This window comes from Aquila chrysaetos, chromosome 25 (genome assembly GCF_900496995.4).
Source record: "Aquila chrysaetos chrysaetos chromosome 25, bAquChr1.4, whole genome shotgun sequence".
Taxonomy (NCBI): Eukaryota; Metazoa; Chordata; class Aves; order Accipitriformes; family Accipitridae; genus Aquila; species Aquila chrysaetos.
Window position 1 is genome coordinate 10270017 of NC_044028.1, and position 26074 is coordinate 10296090.

General features: G+C 42.2%; 1 protein-coding gene across 2 annotated transcripts in view; it reads right to left on the reverse strand.

The window, feature by feature from the left end:
* The window catches only part of XYLT1 (xylosyltransferase 1), a 207882-nt gene that overhangs the window by 82243 nt on the left and 99565 nt on the right, over positions 1–26074 (reverse strand). For both annotated transcript variants that reach the window (XM_030002025.2, XM_030002024.2), the window contains one exon: positions 18483–19014. In XM_030002025.2, the coding sequence (XP_029857885.1) occupies positions 18483–19014 (532 nt within the window). The remainder of the gene's footprint in view (positions 1–18482; positions 19015–26074) is intronic.

Here is a 26074-nt window from a genome sequence, read left to right on the forward strand (position 1 = left end):
GCCCTAGTGTATAATCCCAAAAGAACACAGAGACCTTTTGCCAAAGGTGATTTGAGTGTTAATATGAAACCCAACGTGTGCTTATTTTAATTACATATGTGCCTGCTGAGAACATATGATAGAGTCCAAAAAGCTAATTCATTGTCAGCATGACAGCAGGAACTAATATTAAACCTTGCACACCAAGTAAGTTTTCCAGATTACCAATTACCACACAAAAATAGGATGCATTGCAAATGTGGTAATCAGCATGAAAGTAAAATGCGAACAAAATATTGCTAAATAGAACTCAACTCTAAGCCAGCAGTGGGTATAGGAAATCTCAAAATAGTTAATCCTTTCTCTTCAAAAGCAGCAGCATTCAGTTGGTATAACTCTAACCCCACTTACACCAGGTTTGCACTTTCACAGTTTTGATCCTCACCGGCACTGTAACAAAGTGGTGATTCTGTTAACTAACTAATGAGCTTTACAGACAAAGTACACACTTCAATTGCTAATTCTCTTTAGCAATCTGTAACAGTGGTTCAACACAGAATATTTTTTTTTCCCCTTTTTATACTTAGCCTTAAATTTTCTGCATTTCAAAGATATTACTGAGTGTATTACTGACTCTTCTCATGAGTCCCTGACAGGTTTCTGGCACTGAAATCATGCTAAGAGTCAGTTTATACCTCTTCACGCACACCAGCATGCTAACACACATTTTGATTTACTTTCAGTTATGGACACACTCAAGCATCAGTCAGTATTTTCTGACGAAAGTGCCTGGAGTACAAAGAGGAGAACCCAGAGTCAACGCGCACCGACGACATAACCCTGGGGAACTGAGACACAAACACAATTTTGAAGACAGCAGAGACCCAGCCAATACTACAAACTGTATCTTTACCTGCCTTTTTGTTGCTTTACTCATGCATTATTAATTAACAACTACTGAGCCTTCCCAACAGAGCATTTTAAATAACAGCTGAATTTCTTTATGGATGATTATGAATCATAAAAGTATGTCTGCATGTTCAAAGCAATAAACAAGCCCAGGTAGGGAGCCTGAACTGCTGGGGAAACTGCTCTTTGAAGCTTGAAGTTTTAGGGATGCTAAATGCCTACTGTGTAGTATTACACAATTTCCAGTCTAGCTTAATCCAATTAATCTGAAGAAATGTAGGATTTTCTGCATTTTGCCTCAGCATAGGCAAATGCTGTTTAAAAGGAAGATGATATTACAGAAGTCATGTCAGTCTGGGAAGTTCCCACTGACTGGAAAAGAAGAAACTTAACCCCCATTTTTAAAAAGGGCAAAAAAGGAAGACCTGGGGAACTACAAGCCAGTCAGTCTCACCTCTGTGCCCTGCAAGATCATGGAGCGGATTCTCCTGGAAACTATGCTAAGGCACAGGGAGAACAAGGAGGTGATGGGTGTCAGACAACACGGCTTCCCTAAGGGCAAACTGTGCCTGACAAATATGGTGGCCTTTTACGATGCAGTTACAGCGTTGGTGGATAAGGGAAGAACAACAGATGTCATCTACCTGGGCTTGTGCAAAGCATTTGACACTGTCCTGCACGACACCCTTGTCTCTAAATTGGAAAGACATGGGTTTGACGGATGGACCCCCCGGTGGATGAGGAATTGGCTGGATGGTAGTGCTCAAAGGGTTGCGGTCAATGGCTCAATGTCCAAGTGGAGAGCAGTGATGAGTGGCGATCCTCAGGGGTCGATACTGGGGCCGACACTGCTTAACATCTTTGTCAGAAACACGGACAGTGGGATTGAGTGCACCCTCAGCAAGTTTGCCAAGACCACCAAGCTGTGTGGTGCGGTCGACACACTGGAGGGAAGGGATGCCACCCAGAGGGACCTTGACAAGCTAGAGGGGTGGGCCCGTGCAAACCTCAGGAAGTTCACCAAGGCCAAGTGCAAGGTCCTGCCCGTGGGTTGGGGCAATCCCAAGCACAAATACAGGCTGGGTGGAGAATGGATTGAGAGCAGCCCTGCAGAGAAGGACTTGGGGGTGTTGGTTGACGAGAAGCTCAACATGACCCGGCAATGTGCACTTGCAGCCCAGAAAGCCAACCGTATCCTGGGCTGCAGCAAAAGCAGCGTGACCAGCAGGTCGAGGGAGGTGGTTCTCCCCCTCCACTCTCATGAGACCCCACCTGCAGTACTGTGTTCAGCTCTGGGGCCCCCAGGATAAGAAGGACGTGGACCTGTTGGAGCGAGTCCAGAGGAGGGCCACAGAGATGATCAGAGGGCTGGAGCACCTCTCCTATGAAGACAGGCTGAGAGAGTTGGGGTTTTTCAGCCTGGAGAAGAGAAGGCTCTGGTGAGACCTCATAGCAACCTTCCAGTCCCTAAAGGGGCCCTACAAGAAAGCCGGAGAGGGACTTTTTACAGGGGCATGTAGTGATAGGACAAGGGGTAATGGCTTTAAACTGAAAGAGGGTAGATTCAGATTAGCTGTAAGGAAGAAGTTCTTTACTGTGAGGGTGCTGAGGCACTGGAACAGGTTGCCCGGGGAATTTGTGGATGTCCCATCGCTGGCAGTGTTCAAGGCCAGGTTGGGTGGGGCTTTGAGTAATGAGGTCTAGGGGAAGGTGTCCCTGTCCATGGCAAGGGGGTTGGAACTAGATGATCTTTAAGGTCTTTTCCAACCCAAACCAGTCTATCTATGATTCTGTGGTGGCATTTTAGAAAAGCTGCAGGGTTGGTTAGGTTCACTGCTCTATCCAAATGAAGCTACATGAATTTAGGCCAGCTAACAACTATGATTTTCAGTTCTCAACTGAGATAATGAAAAGAAAATTGTCAAATTACAATTATTTCTACTCAAGATTTATGCAAATGATGAAATATGTTTCATCAGCTTTGAAATATATTATTCAGGGATGATGCAAGGTTTTCATGTTCTGCTTGAATTCTAGACAAACTCAGGATTTTTTGAAGGTTTATTTAGGGCAGGTTTGTGTTATTGCAGCTGGATAGTTTTAGATATAGGTTGAAATAAATTTGTAATGCTTGAAGATGAAAACTCATCTGGAGATCCTGTTCATCCATAGGATAATTTTTTTCCACCTCCACCTCAGAAAATAAAAAGCCTCCTACTATTCAAAGAAAATTCCAGCATTAGTGTCAACGATAACACCGCCTTTAAGGTGGGAAGGAACTTCCACTTCCCATTCACTCATGACTAGGTTTAGTGACCATCTGAATGAGGATTTTTTTTTTTGCCTATTGACTGTCCTTAATATTTCTTTCTAGTGTTTAAACTGGTACATAGACAGCAAAAGGGCAGCTTCAGCTGTGCTTACTGATGCTATTAGCTGCCTTCTAGATAAATAATCCAAACCCTTACTATACAACACTTAGTAGATGAGAAAAAAACCAAATTATCTATACTGTTTTCTGGACAATGCAATACAAAATTTTTAATAGGCAAACTCTAGGCAAGAGAACATACGTGAGAAGATGTGCAGGGAGGAGCACAAGTGCACCAAGGCTTCACAGTACGTGGGCTGTTTTGATGGCCATTTGCATGGGATCAGTCTTACCCACTAGCTCCAAGGGACAAATCCAAATGCCATCCTGTGGTTTTGTTTCCAGCTCTTCCAAGGCCACATGTTTCTATTCCACTAATCCACCATGTACCTTCTATAACCTGAGCACAAATCAGTCAAAGGCAGACTTAGTCATCTGGAGTAGATAGATGCTCGACACACCTTGGCAGACAAAATAATTGTGGCCCTTATCTTCTCTTTCCCTCCAGGAATGAGCCACTCCACAGACCTCTGGAAGGCTTTGTGTGTGCCCTCTGAGGACATCCAGCATGTGCATGTAAACTCACCCTATTCTGCTCAGTCCTGGTGAAAATTTTTACTCATCTTTCAAAGGAAACAGAACTTGCTCTCAATTCCCCAGACAAACTACTACTATCCTTTTTCTTTCTTGTATTTCCTTCTGTCTCCTAATCTTAATTCTTCCGGTTTATGGCTCAGTCCTTCTACAGGGATTCATAGGAAATAGAAAGAATAATATCTTTTCTACTTTCAGATATTAAGATGGATCATTATTCCTCCTGATATGTTAGAAGATATTTATCAGTTTGAGTTATGAGGCCTTTCTGACTGTGAAGATTTAAACATCGATTTAATGCCAGCTTAAAGACTCCTAAAAGTGTAGGAGATTGCATTAGATAAATAATTTAACAATAAAAGGTATATCAAGGCAGACATTACTGCAACCTTCCACCAATCAATCACCATTTTCCATGTTTATCCAATTTTCATCTCAAGGCTCTGTACATCAAATTGCCTAGACATATACTACACAACTGAAATAACTTTATCATCGAATAAAATTGCATAGCCATTAAAATTCTCTAATATCAAGATAGCTGACATTATGTTAAATATTGGCTTCAGTTCCGTAGGGTAATAAATTCTGACCTAAATCCAATCTTTCATGGATAGCTGATTCATAATGAAAAATTACTGTTTTGTCACTTTACCTTAGGAAATTTACTGTGGAAACTAATACAGCACCAGGCAGTCTTTGAAATATATGATAATTAAAAACACAGTTCCCTTCCTAGCCACCTTGAAACAAGGTGCAAAAATATCAGACATCCTAATAGCTACCAGATCGAGAGAGAAAAGTTACTATTGTGCTTTTCCCAGGTCTCTAATGCAAAAGCAATCAATTGATACACTGCACAACTGACACCTCTTACAGTAGCCATCAACCAACAGCCATCACACCGAAGTTCCTGTACCAGGTCGAAGCTGTTGAGTCGAATAGATAAAAATGGAGGGGAAACATTGCAGAAAACTTTTCCTGTGACTTCACATTTGTGCATCACTATGGTGCAAAGCTGGAGAACCACCACCAGTGATGTGTTAATAAATCTGTTGAAGGTACAGTAAGTCAGACTGGACCTACAGCTGGACTGCTCTCTTGCCTGCCCTCATCCCCTCAGCAAAACACCAGGGTTTTTCAGGGATAGAATGATAGATTTTAGCACTTAAATTAAGTGACTTCAGAGAAACTCAGTTACCATTTTCCTCCTTAAAGATACTTTTGTTCAGCAAACTCCTTTAGGTGACTCAGAAAAAGTTGTTATTATTTCATAACAAAATTATTTCCAAGTCTTTTGATAAACAGGATTTAAAATCCACTTAAATATCAAACTAACAACAATACCACCACACACCATTCTTCCTCTGCATACATTTGCAACGGAGTTAAGTATCTGTTATCCCTGGTCTGTACATGGCATGAGTTGTTGTCTGAGGTGTCCCAACAAGCCTGTGACACATCACAAAATGAAACCCAAGTTTCTACACTACTAGTCTAGGCCTTACTTTCTATTTAGCGCTTATATGGTTGGCTTATGATATGGCATAATGGAGCATATTCTTGCTGTCATTCTTTAGTTGGGGGCTATCTAATGAATTCTCTAAGTAATCACATCCCCAGGTGATAATATAATAAACAGACTTTGAAAAAAAAAATTCTTTCATCATAGGGACAACGAGAGAACCCTTTTTTTCCCCCCTCCTTCTTCTGAATGAGACTTCTGCTTGGATGGATTCCAGCAGAACTCTCTGAGCCATTTCAAGCTTGCACTGGGGCTCCCTAATATCACTCATTTCTTTCCTAAATTTTTGCAGTCTGCAGCAATAGAAAACAAACATCAAGAAAAACACAGAGATAATCCTGTCTGCATGTTTGGCAAATTATGCCTACAAATGGCCATAAATGATTGAGAGAAATGAACATGTGGTGAACTTGTGTGTTATCTGAAGCCTTTTCATTGTAAATGATGGAGCTGAATCTAATGGGATTTTTCATTAAGAAGATCCAGAAGTAGACCATTTTGAACAGATTTCCTTTTTGCTGACTAGGTGAAGAATACCAGAGGTGTCTGAAGCCTCCTTGTAGTATTCCTCTGGAGCCTGACAGAAGTGATTTTCCCATTTGCTTTTCAGGGATCTGCTGGTAGAACATTTTCAGAATCAGAACTGCCATAAAACTGTTCTTGTTCCCAAAATACTGGATGGATGTGCTTTGCTTTGGACCATACACTTCCATTGACTGGTAAGACAAGAACCCCCAGCCCTGAATATCTCTTTTCTTTTCTTGATCTTTGCTTTTTTCTGTAGGAATGAAATTGTCTTGGTTTTCCCCTGTGATCTTAAAATTATGGAGATAGAAGTGCATAGAGACATTTTAAGGTACACTGATAAAGGTTACTAAATAAAGTCACTGAAATAAGATGTCATTTAAGTGAGGTCATCAAAGTCAGTGCAATATACATCAGTTAAACCTCTAGCCCACTTTGCTTTTAATACTTCATGGGAAGCTTGGGTTTGTGTTCACCTCCTGGCAGAAAACGGTAGAATTATTTACAAAACCACATCAGCTCCACATAGCCTCCCTCTGCTGTGGCTTGGCAAATTCGGTGTGTGTTATGTAGAAGTCTTATTTACAATTAATCTCAGTAGCTCAATTCACAATTAATCTCAGACACACCTCTCATTAGCTATTTGCTTACTCTGGCAAGGTGGGGAACTGAGCCAGGCTGGGTTCTCCTGTCCAGCTTTCCCTTCTGTAAAGGAGTATATTCCTTACAATGCTTTTGAATAAGCAACCAAAAACCATGACTTTCTCAGACAGAGAGAATGACTTTGGGGTAGATCCTCAAACCTGTTCAGAGACTTACAGATATATTAGTGAAATCCTTTCAGAGCACCTACACCTAGGTCCCATGCAAAAGAGAAAATACAAATGGGTAAAACATATATTGCAGTAAATTCCTCTTTTAAAATTCCCTTTTCCTCCCTACTATTCAGTTAATTGCCCAGAATGAATCACAGCCCACAAATAGGTGGAGAACATGAAAATATATGGTTCTGTTTAGTCATGCTACTGTCAAGCTCAACAATATTATGCAGCACAGTAACACACTGCATACACAGAAGCTTTCAGTCTAGAAGCAGCACAGTTTAAAATACTCAACTGCACAGTAATATCCACCAGCTAGATGGAAACCTTCATTTCCAATTAAAAACACAGGTGAGTAAGCAGTGAGACTACTTAAGCTGCTATTTACAGCTGGTCACAAACAAAGGTGCATTCTCACTAGCAAAGTGTTTCTCTTACAACTTTTAATGAGTTATGCAAATGAATCAAGACTTCAACAAAACACTTCACCATTAGTTTGGGAAGAAAGTCTCCACAAAAGAGAAGCAACCAGTTTGCAACAAAGAGAATGCAAGCAACTATATTGTAGTTACATGGAGGGCTGCCTTGAACTTCAGTTCAGTAGTGAGGTTTCCAATAAGATTTGTAGAAAAACATCCTTTCAACAGACAGCTTTTTTTTGTGGTGCTCCCTGACAAGACCTACAACTGTTGCAGACTACTATACCTCAAGAACAACCGGTCATTAAGGTAAGCAAATGCAAGCTGGAGGAATTAGCAAGAAACTGGGAGATGAGCTCTGTAGATGAGCTTCTTCAAGCTGATCCACACAAAGATGATGTGATATCTTTATGGTATCATAAAGATTACATGTTCTAACTCACAAAGCTGGCCCCCAAACCATCAGCTTGTCAAAGGTCAGAAGGGTGTCCTCCTACAAGAATCTTCATTTGCCATGGTAGTGATTCCTCAGGGAATAATGCAAGGTAAAGAGAGAATGGTGTCTAAATAAAAGCTTTTGATTCATGAGGACACAGGTTTTTCTCTAAACTCCTGGCATAACTCAAAGGCAGTATCTATACTGCTGTTACTAAAAATTTGTGAAATTGAAGTTTTCACTGAATTTCACTGCCTATGCAGAACAACGTGGTCCCTCCAAAACACAGCCAGTGTGTATATGCAGTGATGATGAATAGGAAACTTGAAATGAAGTCTTATATGCTTACCGACGAGCTTAGTATGTACCACCCACTGACAACCTAAATGCACCCACTCTCCTCAGTCTAGACAAAGCACATTGTTAGGACGTAGAAGGGCCTTTCTTCAAAACTTTTAACACCCAGGAAAGTTGTAGCAGCCTAAGAGAAGGTGGTGTGGCAGGGGAATGCAGTACAGCCAATGCTCTCCTGGCAGCGCTGCCTGTAGAAGACTGTTTTATCACAAGAACAGCAATATGAAGAAATTCTGTTTTAAAAGGCAACAAGCGATTCAGTCCTGCAGAACAAATGCTAGGAATTTCACAATTTGAATGAAAGCACATACAATCACTATTCAAATTATTTTCAATAAACCGCAAAGTTTGAATTAATAGATAATGATTTTCCTGCAGTATAATTCTGGTTTTTGGCTTAAATCTCCCACCATTCTTACAGTGACATCCTCTGGAAGACAACAGATGGGTAAGCACCAAACACAAGAGATGATAGTGATGATTCAGCTTCAGCAAGCTCTAGGAGAAAGGACTGAAAAATTCTTTGGCCTCCCTGGAGGCTGATGAGGAAACTAGAGAAGGAAAATGATGGACTTTTGCCATGGATCTTTCAGTAGGGCCAGAAATTTAAAACCAGTATCTTATTTTATAGTAAAACTGTAAATAGAATACTTCAGAGCTTAATGTGCATTCAACTAAGCCTGATGGTGACAGCAGTAGATACTGGGAGTTGGGAGTACTCTGTTATTCCTTACAAAGGTGCCAATCAGGAATAACTTCTTTGCCACAACTAGATGATAAATCAGTGACATATCATGGATATTAAAATAGCACGAGGGAGGAATCAGGGCTATTCACTTCCAACATGCTCTCAAACTATCAAAGACAAGCATTTATTTGGAAGACTAAGTATACATTGAACAATTTCAAAATCTCTTCCAAGGTTACTCAGCTACAGATTCTTGTCATTCACTTTTTCTATAGAAGTCATGAATACCCAGGGAGAAAAAAAGACTGATGTTTTAAAACACCCTTCTGCATAAGAAATATTTGCAACAGGAACAACTAAATTATGGTTTGGAGTCTTAAAATGGCATTAATGTCCCCTAAGATTGGCTTCATGCCTAGACTGTTGGCATTTTAATTCAGAGTAGATCCCTTAAACAACTTTTCCTCATTTCCAAGGAAAGACATTACAAAACAGCCACTGGTCTCAAAGCCCAGCAACTCCTGAAATACATCAAATAAACTTACCCTTTCAAAAACCTGCCTGAAAAAGGGTGCATTCCCTTTAACTATATACTTAATCCTGTAACAAACTCTGTAAATAGTTAAGGCATCTGTTTTAAGAAGCCACGAAAGAGGAAAATTCTTTGCCCCAGCTCAGGAGGAGGAAATTAAATGTCAAGACTTTTCCCCCCCAATTATTTTAAAAGTAATACAGTCAGTGCCACTGACTTCAAACCAAACTGTGGCAGCCTTGAGCCGCAGCTAGCGTGGGATTTCTGGGACATGACACTTCCCCATTCTCAAAACAATAGTTCATCAGCTGTAGATTCCTGTGAAAACAGACTATTACTTTGTTAAGTAATGGTACTTAGAGAAGTGCAATGGTTAGAAAGGCAGAGCTGAATTTCTAGCGCGTCAGCCCCAGCAATTTCCTTCTGTCCTGGGTGACATTTTAGGCCTAAACCAAAAAGCAAATCTGAAAGTTGCTGTTACCTGCTTACAATTAGTATATAATGACACTAACACAGTTTTGTTATGGTTGCAAAGTCAAATTAGGAAAGAATATAACACTGAGGCTGCTTGTGCAACCTTAACTCAAGCTCAGTTCAGTACTACTGTGCATTCACATCGCACAGCTGCTTGCTCAGCATTGAATAAAAATAAGAGAATTAGATACCACGTTTCCTCTTAAAGGTCTGTCTACTAAAATCACTGTAATGAGGGCACTCCAGAGGTCCAACACCTATTTTATATGAAAAAAACCCGACCACTGCCAGTATGGCTCAAATTTTCCTACTACAGGGAAAGGCTGGGTTTGGTGGTTTTGTTTTGGGTTTGGGTTTTTTTCTTTTTTTCCCCTTGTTCACCCTTCAGCTCATACCATTGTACCAATAATTTTCTTTAGCCATAGTTTTATTTGACCCTCCCCACCAATACTCTGTCCACGTTTCACAGGATCACTGGGAAGCATTAGCGATCGCTTAAGTACTTTTCTTTCATCTCTGTATATACACAGTAATCTTTATCAAAATATTCACTGAGCTTCTGCTACCCTTGTGCTCTCTTCCCAGGAGGTTTGCAGCGAGGACATTCTTAGCCATTATCCTCTCCCACGCTTGCCCACACTCCCCCTTTAATGCTCCATAAAACGATATCATTTTCCAAAACAGAGGCTTGGTGAGAACTAGGGCTGCTGACCATAAATTTTCCAGCCCTTCTGCCCTCCACTCCTTGTGTCATGCATTGCTCTCAGCATTTCCTTAAGTTGCCACTTGTAAGACGCTCTTCTGTAAGTTTGCTGCCCTGGCCTGTCAGGGACCAACTCCGCAACCGCCAGATCCACAGGTGACTAGACAGGCCTAATGTGGAAAAACATGACCACACGGTAGCTTCACATGGAAAAAACAGAGGAACATCAGCCTGATGTTCTAAAATTGCAGATAATCTAGACAGGAATTGTCTGTATTTAAATGAAAGGATTAATTGGCACAGACACCCAACACAGTTTTCCCCTCACCGAATTTCTTCTAAAACCAAAGCTGAAGCTATGCAAGACAATGCTGACAGAGCCAGCCTGTGCTCATAATGGCCTTATTATTGGGAGAAGAATCCCTCAGCTCTGCAACGCCACAAGCTCACCCATCCCTGAGAAACAACAGACTCCTGTCCTCTACACTGCAGCTGTTCCCAGAGATGCAGGGAGGTGGCAAAACAATGTCACCCTTTTTTGGGATGCCACAAGGACATTTCTAGCAATTCCAGCTCCCTTACAAGATGTACGCAGATCTTCCTTCTGCAAAGAAACTTGTCCAGTTTCTGACCCGCTGGCCAGATCCAGTTTCTGAGGATAATTCATTCTTTGGGCCCTCTGCCCAGGGAGCAGAACAACTCAGCTGTGAGCAGGGAGAAGCGTTTTGGCAACTCTTATATCAAGGCTGCCTCATCACTCCCTTCAAATGACCCGAATGCACTGGTCATCCAACAGCAATGCAGGCAGCCCTACAGTGGGATGCCTGCCTGCACATCCAGTCTGGTGACAGAGGCTTATGTGCACTTTGGATCCCAGCATTTACATACATTTTCATCACATAAATGATATAGTCCAGTGCTCATCCATACAATGAGGTAGGGTCAAACTTCAGCCAAAACAATAAAGTATCTTTTTGTTACTTAAATCCTAATTTTAACTATCTAAACTTGCACAAGCGCAACATACATTCTTCCCGAGATCTCATTTTTCTCCTTACAGTGCCACAGCTTCACTGATTTTATTAGAGTTCATTCTACTTTACACATGTAAGGGGAGAGGACAGACACACCACTTATTTCATAAACTCATTTCGCCTAAAATGCAAGTACTGAATCTTGAAATGGCCCTTATAATGAAAGAAGTGCTGGAAACACGGTTTCCAGAACAGAACGCAATCTCTGTACATGGTGTAATTACATCTTAGCATTCTGCAGAATACCAGCGTATGGCTTAAATGCTATTAATTGTAAGCAGTTTTGTTCCACAGGATGTTGTTCGCTGATAACTACTCAATTAGGGTTATTTTGCAATTAGTCTACTCACAGTAAATTTATTGCAACCGGAGTCATCTGTGATGCAGCAAATTAAAATGCTGTCTGGGCTGCACGTGCAGTGGCTCTTACATGCTCTTTAAACCGTGTATAGCTCACCACAGTAATTTTGTCACACTAACAGATTAAATGTACAGAAAAGCAGCAGCAGCCAATGTCATTAGGAATCCTGAAACCAGGAGAAAAAGACAAATTTGTGGTTCAATAATCTTTAGATCAAACCCAGTAAGTCCAAAAATGCATTGCCAAAAATGTGAAAGCTAAACAAAGCTATATGTTTATATGTCACTGTGCGCATACACATGCACATTGAGCAGATGAAATTCTGTATTTGCTTAGTTACAGCTCCCATTCTTTTAAAATTTTATAGAGGACTCTCTCATTTCCACGCCTTAAAGAACTGCTCTGCTCCAACCTCTAAGTATTTGGCATCTTAGTGGCTTATCCTCTCCCTTCCTGCAAATCACACCTCTTTCTGTTGAGTGCTTTGAAGTAGTCAGATAAAAACATTATAGACATGCAGATTGCTATTATCTGTGCATATTATTCAGTAAACGGAGCTCCAGAGCCCTTTTCTCTCAGTTTGAAAACCAAAAGGCGGCTGGGTTTTCTAAAATGAAATGGAAAATTTTCTTCTCGGCAGCCTGTAAGAAACTGAAAACTCTTGCTTCAATGTGCCAGAGCAGCATTATCAATAAGCATCCAGGGAAAAAGCAGTCTAATCTGCAAAGAACTCTTTCAGCGCTGACGAATGATGTGGAATGAGGGTAGCTTGATTATTTTTCTACTTTATTTATGAGTTGGGTTTACCCCACAGGGATGAAGGTAGCAGAAAACCTGTTTGATTTATAAACTAAGAAAAGACAACAGAAGAGCCAAGGGGAAATAAATCAGGCTCACTTGAGGCTCTCTGCTTTCCTAGGGACTTTTCTTTTGCCAGAACTACATCTTAGAAAACACCCCTCAAAAAAACCTGTTACATACTTTTCATCTATCTAGGGCCATAGATCTGTGTCAAGCATAAACTTAGTTGGGTAATTAATGATAAGGATTAGGCCAGTCTCCCCTGGGGATATGGCAGCCTAGAGAAACTGGCCCAGAGGAGGACTGATGCAGATACCACTTGGCACCATGCCTGCAATGACTCACGGACCTGGTGCCAATGACTGAAGAGGAACCCTGCTGCATATCCAGCAAACTTGCAAGGCAAGGGATTCAGAGCTACAAACTACCACGATCCATGTGCGAGTGAAAACAGAGAATTCGGGGACAGAATCCAGCCAGTGGGTCAAAAGCTGGGCTTTTTTCACCGCAGAAGGAAGAGTGCAAGTAGAAGTCACAAGTTTAATATGCATGTTGAAATGTAGAGTTGTGTAATTGTAATCGCATTGCTGCCCAATAATCTGGGCAGCAATCTCAGCAGTCAGGGTCACAGTAGCCATTCTAAACTATACTCCTGCCCACGGTAGTAAGGGACTCTGCCGGGGGAAACATGGCACAGATCAGGTCACTTGTGCTTTGTCAAAGAGGAGTTTATCTAGGTAGAGAGTGAAGCTTATTTTAAGAGTAAAGAATTCACATTGAAACTTCTGCTTCTTCCCAATACCTCTGCAGAAGAGGAGGGACATTTATGATGACAACAGACAAGGAACGGAGGCAGCTGGTCCAGGTCCACCAACAGCTTTGCTGAGCAGAAGCGAGTCTGGCACACCAGGGGAATCAGCGTCTCTAGTCTGGCCTGTATAGGACCAGGCTGGAGATGACCCCAGCAAGTAAACAATCTGCCACATTGTCCACAGGTTGCTGATCTCCATTATCACATCTCCTGAGAAAAAATGAACTCCCCAAAAGGATGTCTCCCTGTACCCTCTCCCCAGCCTACAGAGGACTGGATTTGCCCCTTCCTCATCTAACCTTGTGCTGAAACTACTTCTCCCCTCTTACCTTCACTGACTGCATTTCCCTTCAAAATACACCTCTACAAACTCCAAACATTCCCTTCCGAGAGTGAAGGGTGACTTGCAAGCTGCCTGTTGCCCTGATCTCAGCCATGACCTTGGATAAGGCTGCACCTAAAGCCTTTGACACCAATCCCGTTCCATAGCATTTGTGCCCTGTGTTCAGGACCGGCTTGCTGGGAAATGCTGGCTCACGTGCTCTGCAAGTCAGGTAACTGGTAAAGTTGCCATGTCCCATTTTGCTTCAGCAGTGCTGTCTCTCTGCAAGATCCTTAGAGGGACTGCAGCCCGTGTCCTCTTGTTCTCACGGAAATAATGCCTGCATGTCAAACAGGTAATAAACATGATGCTCTTGGTTTTAACAATTCTTTCTTTTATACATTGAAGATAGTTATGTTCTACTTCTTTTGCCTGTTGCCTTTGGAAACAATAAAATACTTAAAAGAAAAAAGAAACAGCTTTGTTCCTGTTGATAACCTGAATCCTGTTCCTGTTGATAACCACTCAAGTGAATGTATCACTTAACACTTATGACAATCCAGCTGGATGGAGTCATGTCCATGATTGATAGCTACACTTAGCAACTTCGTGGTTTTGATCAGCTGAGACAGGATCCAAGGGGATTAAATGCTGGATGACATCTCAGTGGAAACCACAGCACTGGGAACACGTTTATACGTTGGGATAATGGATGAATGTGCTCCTCCAATGCATAAATATTTATACTTCACAGCTCTGCTGAAAACAGACCTTTTTCAAACCAAACTAAAGGGAATAGCACTCACATGCTGAATACATAGACTCAGTCCCCGGCTGTCTGACTTTTGCTGACAAACAGCATATAGCTTTTTTGATGCATAAGTGGCAAGACCTCTACCCAGATCTCTGCCTACCAGTGATCCTAACAATGGGGTGTCTTATATCCCCAAAAGCTGATGGCCAGTGCTTCACAAACATCTCCTAACCAAGTTCAACTCCTTTAAAGGACCTCTGGAGTTGATGAAGACACCTTTGATGAGGGGTGGAGCCAGTCTGTGAGTGAACAGCTGCAGTATTTATGTTCTGCAGTGGGGAGAAGAGATCTGAGACCACAGCACACTTAAAATCAGGCAATGTACCTTTAATAGGTCTATAAAATTTAAGGAACCTACCAAGTTTTATATATATATATATATATATATATATATATATATATAAAGGCCTTCTGGTAGGCACCAGGCATCTTCAGTTTGGGGGTTCCTACACATCTGTCTTGATAGCCCTGTATTCAGACACTTCAGAATTGACTTCAAAGTCTGGACCTCCTCCATAGACCTGATGTCCCAAATGGCTTGTGCATTGGTGCCTCCTGCATAAGCAACTCATGTCCCACTCAATATGCTGCTGCTTTAACACTTCCCCACAGCAAAGCTCCCTGATCTGCTCCAGAGCAACCCGGTATGTTACACAGGATGTTCAGATTTTCTGCCAAGGAAATCTGGCTGTTGAAGTGGTTAACTTCAGCTGTCAACATGGGCAGGAGGAAATAACCTTGAGGCAAAGAAAAGTCAACATTTTCCACAAGTATCCATCTGGCTAAGTTAAGACATTGTCCAATTATACTTTTTATACAAGCATCGCTGCCTAAAATAAAAGTCTAAATGAAACTCTAGCACTGCAAACCTAAAAATTGTAGCCACAGTCTTTTTAAACTTAATTTTTAAATGTGGTATATTTCCATACCTTATGAGTTGTTACTAAATTCACGTGTATTTTACAATAAAACTATATTTGGACAACTCCATTTCTCTAGTCATGTTTGTAGGTCCCAGTTTTCCTGGACCTTTTACTATGTCTTATTACAAATGAAGCATTTATACCAATGTGCAATGTACATACGTGCTGAAAGGCTTCAAGTGTAAAAGGTGACACTGTTCTTGGTTCTAAGACCACGCTACTATCCTCACTGCAGGACATACAAGATAAATTTGGTGTTTAAAAAAGCAGCAATAAATAGATCTTGAGAAGCCTGTTTTTAAGAAAGGTAGTTGTTTAGAACTTCTGGAAAGTCAACCTGCATCTATGGGAGACAGATTACCAGGCAGGGGATGGAATCTTAGGTGTGTGCAAAATTGCACCCAGCTGCAGCATGCACCCACACTAATGACAATCCATCTTCCAGCTCGTTCCAGGATATCACTTGCATGTATAGGAATCACAGAATGGTTTGGGTTGGAAGAGACCTTAAAGATCATCTAGTTCCAATCCCCTTGCCATGGACAGGGACACCTTCCCCTAGACCTCATTACTCAAAGCCCCACCCAACCTGGCCTTGAACACTGCCAGCGATGGGACATCCACAATTTCCCCGGGCAACCTGTTCCAGTGCCTCAGCACCCTCACAGTAAAGAACTTCTTCCTTACAGCTAATCTGAATCTACCCTCTTTCAGTTTAAAGCCATTACCCCTTGTCCTATCACTACATGCCCTTGTAAAAAGTCCCTCTCCGGCTTTCTTGTAGGGCCCCTTTAGGGACTGGAAGGTTGCTATGAGGTCTCACCAGAGCCTTCTCTTCTCCAGGCTGAAAAACCCCAACTCTCTCAGCCTGTCTTCATAGGAGAGGTGCTCCAGCCCTCTGATCATCTCTGTGGCCCTCCTCTGGACTCGCTCCAACAGGTCCACGTCCTTCTTATCTTGGGGGCCCTAGAGCTGAACACAGTACTGCAGGTGGGGTCTCATGAGAGTGGAGGGGGAGAACCACCTCCCTCGACCTGCTGGTCACGCTGCTTTTGCTGCAGACCAGGATACGGTTGGCTTTCTGGGCTGCAAGCGCACATTGCCGGGTCGTGTTGAGCTTCTCGTCAACCAACACCCCCAAGTGCTTCTCTGCAGGGCTGCTCTCAATCCATTCTCCACCCAGCCTGTATTTGTGCTTGGGATTGCCCCAACCCATATGTGAAGCATTTACACTACACAAGGTATTGATGACATTACTAAGATATGTCCTTGATCCCAAAAAGTGTCTGCAAGGTGCTGACCTCCATCAGCTTTCTCACAGACCAGAACTGATTCTCCTGTCATTAGAGAATAAGAGCGAAGAATACCAAGAATGCGCTTATCACAGTGGATTCCACCAGTGGTACCCCAATGGGACCTCAGGGGCACCTTGGGGGTACTCACTGATGCTCAGCCTATCACTGATGTCTAGTTTTGCTTAATTCTTATCTCTCTACTGTTCTTTTATCTTCCCTTCAACTTGTGCTGCCTCTGCTATCCCTCTCCCTGCTTCCCACTGAACACCAAGTCTTCTGCCTGCTCAATTAATTCTTTATCTCCAATGTTTGCCCACCTAGCTTAATGATTTTGAATATTACCATGGTAAGAAAGGGAGAAAAAACACCAAGAGAGACATGGTAAAAACCAAAACAAAACAGTCACAGGTGCACTGAGGTAGGAAATGGGGTGCTCACACCATTCACCCTTGTAATATGTGTCATCTAAATTAAAAGCCTAAGCTTCCTATTACAGAGAGATGCTCTTGTTTGGAAACATCCTCTGGGGCACCTCCTTTTTTCCACTGTCTGTACATGGAGTTTAGCCTCCTAATTTAGGTAATAGCAACATGGATCATCCTGCCTCCCACCCTGAAACCACCCAATAGTAACCACTGCTTTGCGATGGTGCAATAAACAGGTAAGCCATGGGGGTTAGAGGATGTAACTAAACATTCCTAATGAAAGAAACTAAACATCCCCCAATCCCCATGGCTCACCAGGTTTACTGTACCATCTCAAAGCAAGACCTATTCTTTGTGAAAGTCCCTGTGCACTTTCAGCTCGGACAAAGACATCGACATATCCTTACATGCGTGCGCTGAAGTGCCAATTACAGGATGGGGACTTTAGACTGCTGTATAAACAAGTGCTACTGTGGATAATGCTGTTCCCTGATCAATACCTACTTTGATCAACTGATCAATGCTTTGTTATTAAAAAATATTAAAAAATAAAAGCACTTTACTGTATGGGAAGCTTACAGCTAAATGAATGGTGGCACATGAAGCACTCTTCTTGAAAAGTAGGAAAAGGTCAGCTCACATGCAAAAGCGACAGCAAGCTGAGAGATACCTCATGTATCTGACTGCATGGAGAAATCAAAAGCAACAAATCAAAGCTTGGCTTAGGCTAGCAGAGGTAACTGACTCTCTACAACAGTGATTTTGGAAATTACTTTTGCTGATTGAAGAACATTAAAAATAGAAGTGAGCCCCCAAATCAGAATTTTTTCCCCATGCTTTTGAGATTTTTTTATTATACTTCTGATAATTATCTGGATTATGAAAATGCTTAGAAGTCCTGGTTATCAGCTAGGACTCCACTGTGCCACAAAACCAGCCATATCAGCAATGCCACTCATTCAGCGGTTAGCATAAGGCACCAAAATTCACCATGCCTGTTCCCTGACCCCCAAAAAGCACACAACTCCTGTACAGAATAACAAGACTTCTGACTATGCTTCTCTGTGCCTGTAGATTAAGAACTACAAGAAACAGGAGTAGCAGCTGAATACCTAGATCACACAGTGTAATAAAAATCTGGTGGAAGTAAAGCGAAAAGAAATTCTGTAGGAATCTACCAAGGATCGTGACATCCACGTAACTCCCTATTTAAAACATACTCAAACCCTCCCTCGTTTTCGCAGACTAAGTACATTATACATTCCTGAAATAAAGCTATTTTTTGTCATCAGAAGGCCATTTCAATTATATAGAATCCTTCCCCCGAGACACTGTGTCATTTCTCCTTCACCATCTACCAACTTACCCTCCAGCGTACAGAAGCGTGTCACCTTCTCTGGCATCAGCTTTCCATGCTTGTGCTGACAATACACCTCTGCGATCTCCTGCCGACACTGCTTAGATTTAGACCGGGACATGGCTGAGATTGCCTCTTTGCCTGTTACCTCACACTTTGGTGGTTGGTCGTATCTCAGTTCAGGGGAGCTGTTTCCACTTTTTTTTAAATTATGCTGTCTGGGAGACCTGTGAATCTCCTTCAAATTGTTGTTGCTGCTACTGCTGCTGTTTTTTCCGGGGTGATCACTGAATTGCACCACCTCATTGGAGTTCTTCCCCAGCAGCAAGTTCTCCTTCATCTTCTCCTCTTCCAGCTTCTTTCTCAAGTGCTCCTTTTGCTTGCTAAGGGGTTTTTTCACCAGCTCAGACTGGTGTTTTTGCCTTTGAGTCCTGGGAGCAAAGTTACTGTTATCAATATTTTCAAAGTCCTTGGGGACTGAATTTTCATTATTGCTGTCTGTTCGCATTTTCTCTTTCGGTCGGTGGGAAAAATAGCCATCCTATAAATGGGGAGAAAAATTATACTCATCTTACTAAAAATAGTCACATCCCATGCATTACAAGCATTTTTTACATGAAAACATAAATCAGTTACAATCCAACATACCGCAAAAAAATCCCCATGTCGGGGTTCATAACAGAAAGATGGAGCTGAGAGAGGCCTCTGAGCTGCCCAGGTCAGTGCAGACAACCATCCCCTGCACCCCCTTCATCACCAAGCCAGAGTCCAAGCCCCATCTCAGATAGAGCAGGGAGGTTTTACACAGGTTTGTGAGCAACTATTAACCAGACTTCACCCTGACAGGATTAAAAATCAATGGCAAAACTGACGCAGGTTTCAATGGAGTAAGAGCACATCGTTCAATGCCTTCCTTTACTCCTTTTGGTAATGACGGCAGTTTGGTACCCCAGGAACTGCCGCATTCCTCTGCAGAAAGCACCATGTGACTTTATAGTCCAAGCTTTCTTTCAGTGAAGTAACTTTGCTACAAACCAAACCCTTCCTAATCTTGTTTTTTTGGGGAGTTTCTACATAATAAAACTTGGAAAAAGTGTTTCTCACAGGGTGCATTGCAGCTTTGCTGCACGTGGGAAGCTGTGGCAGCAACGAGCCCTGTGTGAGAGGGTGAGCAGCTGCAGACACTCAGGCTGCTTGGGAGGGTCAGAGCCAGGCTCAGACATCAGCTCTTAACCACCACGTTTCCTCTTCTCCACGCTGGGCACGCTTTGATAAATACACAGATCATAGTGTTGCAATGTTTAAAATATATCATATAAAGGAAAAGGAATAAGCCATGTAACACATTTGTCTGATGCGGAATAACACTTTGCTTTACGATTTCACCCCCACCTCCACCTACTGCCACAGGAACTCATCCTAGCCCATCAACAAAAGAGCAAGTTTACACCACCAAACAGAAAGGAGGACTATCCCAAGGACCCTAGAGACAACAGAGAACATGGCAATCTGCTCTAGAAAAGATGTGACAGAGTAGAACAAAACCGAGAGCCACTTATATGTGTATAGTACTATCATATGAGAACTTGTCTGATAGCCAGGGGTGGCTATCAGACCGCAGAAACTAGTCCTCAGGCTAGTGAGGGACATAATTTTTAGACCCGTGGAACAGGAACATCTCCATTTATTGAAGTGATCAACAGTAGACAAAATCAATGGGGAATTGTTATTATAACATCTGAAGACAGGAGTATAAATATTGATAGACTTTTTGAGTCTGTCCTGGTTTCTTTCTACTAGTTAAAGACATAACAACCAAAAATCAGAGGCTGGTAAATGACTGCATCCACTAACAATGATTGACGGGAGCCACTCTTAGCACCTATGAACCACATTTTGTATTCAAAACATTTTACCAGCATTAGCTAATTGTTTCTCATACCTCTTCTGCAAGGAGCTATTTAACTGTCAGGTTTTGTAGAGGAAGGAGAGGGAGATAATGACTTATCCAAGGTCATGCGGGGAGTCAGTATCACTTTGACCTCTGTAGCTCAGCAATGAGAAATGCTTGAATAGTTTATTCATTAGAAGATGTGTTTCTGTGAGTGACTGAAGCGACTCACTCTCCATGAATATCTCCAGCTCACAAGTAGCTTTAGCTACACAGAGCAATGTAGAGATGTTTAAAAAAAAAAAAAAAACAAAACCAAAACCCCAAACCAAACCAAAACCAAACACACAAGCCAAAACCCAAACTTTTTTCAAACAAAATATTTCTAGTTTGGAGAGAATGTATCATTTTTTTTAAAAATTATGTTTCTAATTTTTAAGGGCACACATGAAATCAAATTCTTTTTTCTGTCTTCCTCTTTTAAGGAGAAAAAAGAATAGCATTTTTTAAAGAATAATAGAATCATTTAGGCTGAAAAAGACCCTTAAGATCATCAAGTCCAACCATAAACCTAACACTGCCAAGTCCACCACTAAACCATGTCCCTAAGTACCACATCTACACATCTTTTAAATACCTCCAGGGCTGGTGACTCAACCACTTCCCTGGGCAGCCAGTTCCAATGCTTGACAACCCTTTTGGTGAAGAAATTTTTCTTAATAACCAAACCAAATCTTCCCTGGTGTAACTTGAGGCTGTTTCTTCTTGTCCTATCGCTTGTTACTTGGGAGAAGAGACTGACACCCACCTCACTACAACCTCCTTTCACACAGTTGTAGAGTGATAAGGTCTCCCCCTCAGCCTCCTTTTTTCCAGACTACACAACCCCAGTTGCCTCAGCTGCTTCTCGTAAGACTTGTGTTCTAGACCCTCAACCAGCTTCGTTGCTTTTCTTTGGACACCAGAGAGAAAACAAACCAAACAAAAAATAGTTTCAAGACAGCCCCCATTCCCATGAATGACCAAACTAAAAAAATAAAACAATTATTTTCAGAGCTCAGCTCCCTTCACTTAGTCTGTACCTCCAATGTATCTTAAAAGAAAAAGACCCCTTCAAACCCAGCAGCAAACTGAGCCAGAAAAACGTAAAGCTTATTAAAATCATACCCAAAACATCTCCACTGAGGTGCCACTGCTCTGAGACTTCAGATGTTTGATAGTTGTCATGTTCTCTTTGTTGTTCAGCCACTTCCAAAACCTCAGCTTAGTGATGTCACTTGTAAATTTGACTTGCTTTATTTTAATGCACTTGGATCTTGGATTTGTATATGTGAAATAGCTCAGAAACTTTAATTGTTGTGCTGCCACATTTCCTCTATGCTGGTGCCAGAATTCACCTTTTCTCCTCATCAAATAATTAAATGGAAGATGCCCTGCACGCTTGTGCATAAATATATGTATATATGGTTGTGTGTGTATATATATATATACACACAGCTATATGCCTAATTTAAATTACACTGACCACAAAGAAATCAGAACAAACACACAGCAATTACCCTTTAAAACATATATACTGTTCCCTTTTTGACAGCAGGACATTCTACTAGCCCTCTGACGTAAGCAGGAACACACAGAGCTATCTGGAGTTGCAGATATCCAGATAGATAAATGAGAATAACTAAGAGAGACACAAAAGGGTTGAGGTAAATCTGTGTGGATGGTGTGACACATAACCACAGTGGGTCACCCAGGACTTTCCCTATCTCTTTCAACTGTTTTGCCCCCCAGTTATACAAAACTTAAATACAAGAGGCATCCAAGACGATATTAATTCCATGAACATAAATTTTATAACCCAAACACAGCCTGAGCTATTCTTTATAAGTAGTCCTTAAACTTCAACAGGTTAAGTAGTGAAATACAAAGGAAACTATGAAAGAGCAAATGTGAACTTTATTTGTTGCATTTCAACACCAGCAGTGTGCAGAGCGGACCAGGTACACCACTCCACCGTAACGCAAAGCATCCCTATCATTAGTTTTCATCATTAATAGTTTAAAGCATTTTTTATCTGTAACTGGAGTTTTCCACCATGCTGCAACTTAGGGCCAAAACACCTGGCTGCAATGATGGGGCGGGAGGCAGGGGGGGAATCTGTCTTCTCCATTAAACTCTTTCCAAGGTCTCTAAAGGCGATGTCACGATAAGGTATTTCTGTGTATCTTGGCAACATTACCTCTCATAGGCTGACTCTTGCTAAACGATTTTTCTCTTTAAGCTAAAAAAAAAAAAAAAATTGCATCCTAATCTGTAGAGCAAATGGCATGTTGATAAACGGGAAAGGAAGGGAGAGATGTTCACTGCTGTTGGTTTTCCTTGGTAATTCTTATTACCCCAGACGAGACTGGCCTCAACCAGAGCAACAGTCACATACCCTCTCACATCCTAAGGACCCATGCTCTGCCCTCCTGCCCCATCCAAACCTCTCTGTAGCTTAAAAAAACCTCGAAGGATGAAGTTTGGGCCACATTCCTCTTTCAAACAGCATCTGACGTGATACTAATGTGATGCTTCAGTCAGGATCTTCACTCTCCATATTACCACCCCTGCGCTCATGAGTGGCCGGTCAAGCCCTCGGGACCAGTGGAGGCTGCAGCTCCGGGTGTTTAGGCAGAACGTTCCCACCCAGCTGATGTACTACGCTTGCAGAGAGTGGTAGAAAGCTGTGATGAAACCTCAGGAGAAAAAAGCAAAGTAAACAGCAGATTTACTGGTGAAAGGTTCACCTCTTTAAACTTTTTTCCTCCTTCAAGTGCTTTGGCCCCCTCTGGGAAATGCTTTTCCAAGTCTACATGCTGGAATTTGAAAAGACAAATGAATTTTAAATGCTTCAAAGGCAGACACAAAACAGCTCGGCTGTAACTCTTCCCTGCCCGCAGGGACAGATAACACCACAAAACCTCCCCGCCACGGAGGACATGTGGTGTCTGCAGAGAAATCTCTTTGGGAGGAGCAAGGACTAAAAATAAAGCACAGTCTATAGAACAACTGTACCAACCAAGAGCTATAGATATACATTGAAAAATAAGGATGTGTAATAAATACCACAGTTGGACAGTCAAATTCCAGCCTCACATGATCCCACACCTGTTGATGCAAATGTTAAATGCCACAAACCCAGAAATCTCCATCCACCTTTAATCTGCATTTGTCTCTCACAATAACTTTCATCAAAGCCAAGCGTAATTTTTACAGTGTAATGATTTCAAGATAGGATCCATACGTGACAGCAGAACGTACACGTTTGCAGTGCAGGGGAAATGAAACTCAGCACCCTGAGCTTAAAACAGCAGCAGCTGCTGACAATAAATTGTGTTCATTTGTGAAGTTCAGGGGTACAAACAAAAGCAGCACATCTGGTTTTCAGCTGGCTACGGGAGGATGGCTTTTACTTGCTCTGCAATATTTAATTTTCATGGTGCTGGATTAACTGCAGACTTTATTTGCCATGGATGTCTAACATATTCAAGTCAGCACAAAGTCATCCCAGGGAAAGATGATCTTGAAACCAAGTATTCCTGGTTCTGACAGTACCATGGGTTGTACATCAGCAGGTTCTCTGTTTCAAACATCGTCTTTTTCAACTTTTGTCTAGCTATTCGTTAGTAGCACCTTTTTATCTCTCTCTGTGCTTGCAAATCACATTAAATACACTGAAAAAATGGAAGGTTATACCAGGACCAAATTAGAAGTGGAGAGCCTATAAATATAGCCTGTACATATCCACAATCAAAGATGAAAGCAGGATTTTCAAACCAAGACCTGACACTGCTATTTGTTGTTGTTGTATAGACCTAATCTCATCCACAGAACACACACAAAAGTTATTATGGAAAGCACCATTTTGGTCTTTGCAATAGAGTATTTCTCTTTAGAACAGACATAGATCAGAAGAGGCTTTATCCAAAGCCAGCTCATTTGGGAGGCTACCTGTCATGGTTTCAGCACAGCCGGTAACAAAGGACCACGCAGCCGCTCGCTCACTCCTCCCACCCCCCCTCCGGTGGGATAGGGAGGAGACGGAGGAGAGAAAAGGAAAAAAAACCTGGAACCTCGAGGGTTGAGATTAGGGCAGTTTACTGGGACAACACACACACAAAAAAAGAAGTTACAACAACAACAACAACGGTACTAATGAAAGACTATACAAAAAGAGTGACGCACAGTGCAACTGCTCACCACCCAGGACCCGACGCTCCACCACCACTTCCCCCACAGAAAGTCGAGAGATCTCCCCCCAGCCCACTCCCCATTTATATACTGGGCATGATGTCACATGGTATGGAATAGCTACTTGGCTAGTTCAGGTCAGCTGCCCCGGCTATGCCCCCCCCACCTCCCAGGTTCCTGTAAAAATTAACTCTATCCCAGCTGAACCCAGGACATTATCCACCCCTTATTCTATATGATCTACATCATGCCCAGATCTTACATTTTCCAGTCAACCACTACCACTTTCCTTGTCTTATATATATGTATATGGACACCCCCCCCACACACACACAAATAGTATTCCCTTAGTCGATGGGTTATCCCTCTAATGTGTCCAGCAATTTTATTTAGTCCATGACTTTGGGGCTCCATCTGTTGTAACAGTTCTTCAGGATAAGAGAGATGGTGTGAGGTGTTGGGCTGTTGTATGCTGCCTCTGGAACTTGTGGCTGGTACATTTGGTGCAACCCACACCCTTGGTCTGCAGGTCGAAGATGCTGATCTTGAGGAAATTGCTGGGCGCCAGTTCAAGTTCTATCACTGTTGTACTTGGCTCAGTTTCAAAGTCCATCCTTCAGTCATCTGGGTAATTCTTACAGTAATACCCTTGATATGGCATATAGACACTATAGATACAATGACATACATTGGCAGGTTATTTAGCAGTTAAATATCATACAGCCTAATTCACTGGCTATTCTCTCTCAAAACCAAATCTCCCTGAGGTACACATCTAACTTCCCCATCCTTCTGCATCACCCACCAGGTGTACCCAGGTCCCTGAGCAAAAACAACCCCTTGGATGGGTTTGTCTCTGCTTGAGGGAGGACTAACCCAGACTGTCTTTCCTAACATACTCCTCATGTGCACTACAGGAACTTTATCCCCTTCTACAGTATCTGGAAGTCTTGGTTGGGCAGGGCCCGCCTGATTGGCAGATCCTCTAGTATTAACTAACCAGGTGGCTTTTGTTAAATGTGTATCCCAATGTTTGAAAGTTCCACCCCCCATTGCTCTCAATGTAGTTTTCAGCAGTCCATTGTATCGTTCGATTTTTCCGGAGGCTGGTGCGTGATAAGGGATGCGATATACCCACTCAATGCCATGCTCTTTGGCCCAGGTGTCTATGAGGTTGTTTCGGAAGTGAGTCCCGTTGTCCCACTCGATTCTTTCTGGGGTGCCGTGTCGCCATAAAACCTTCTCTTCAAGGCCCAGGATAGTGTTCTGGGCAGTGGTGTGGGACACAGGATATGTTTCCAGCCATCCAGTGGTTGCTTCCACCATTGTAAGCACATGGCACTTGCCTTGGCGGGTTCGTGGGAGTGTGATATAGTCAATCTGCCAGGCCTCCCACTGTTCTCGCGATGACCCTGGTTCATCTTCATCTCTCACTAAGCGAACTGATTTCTTTGTGTGTTTCTTTTTCTGTACAGGG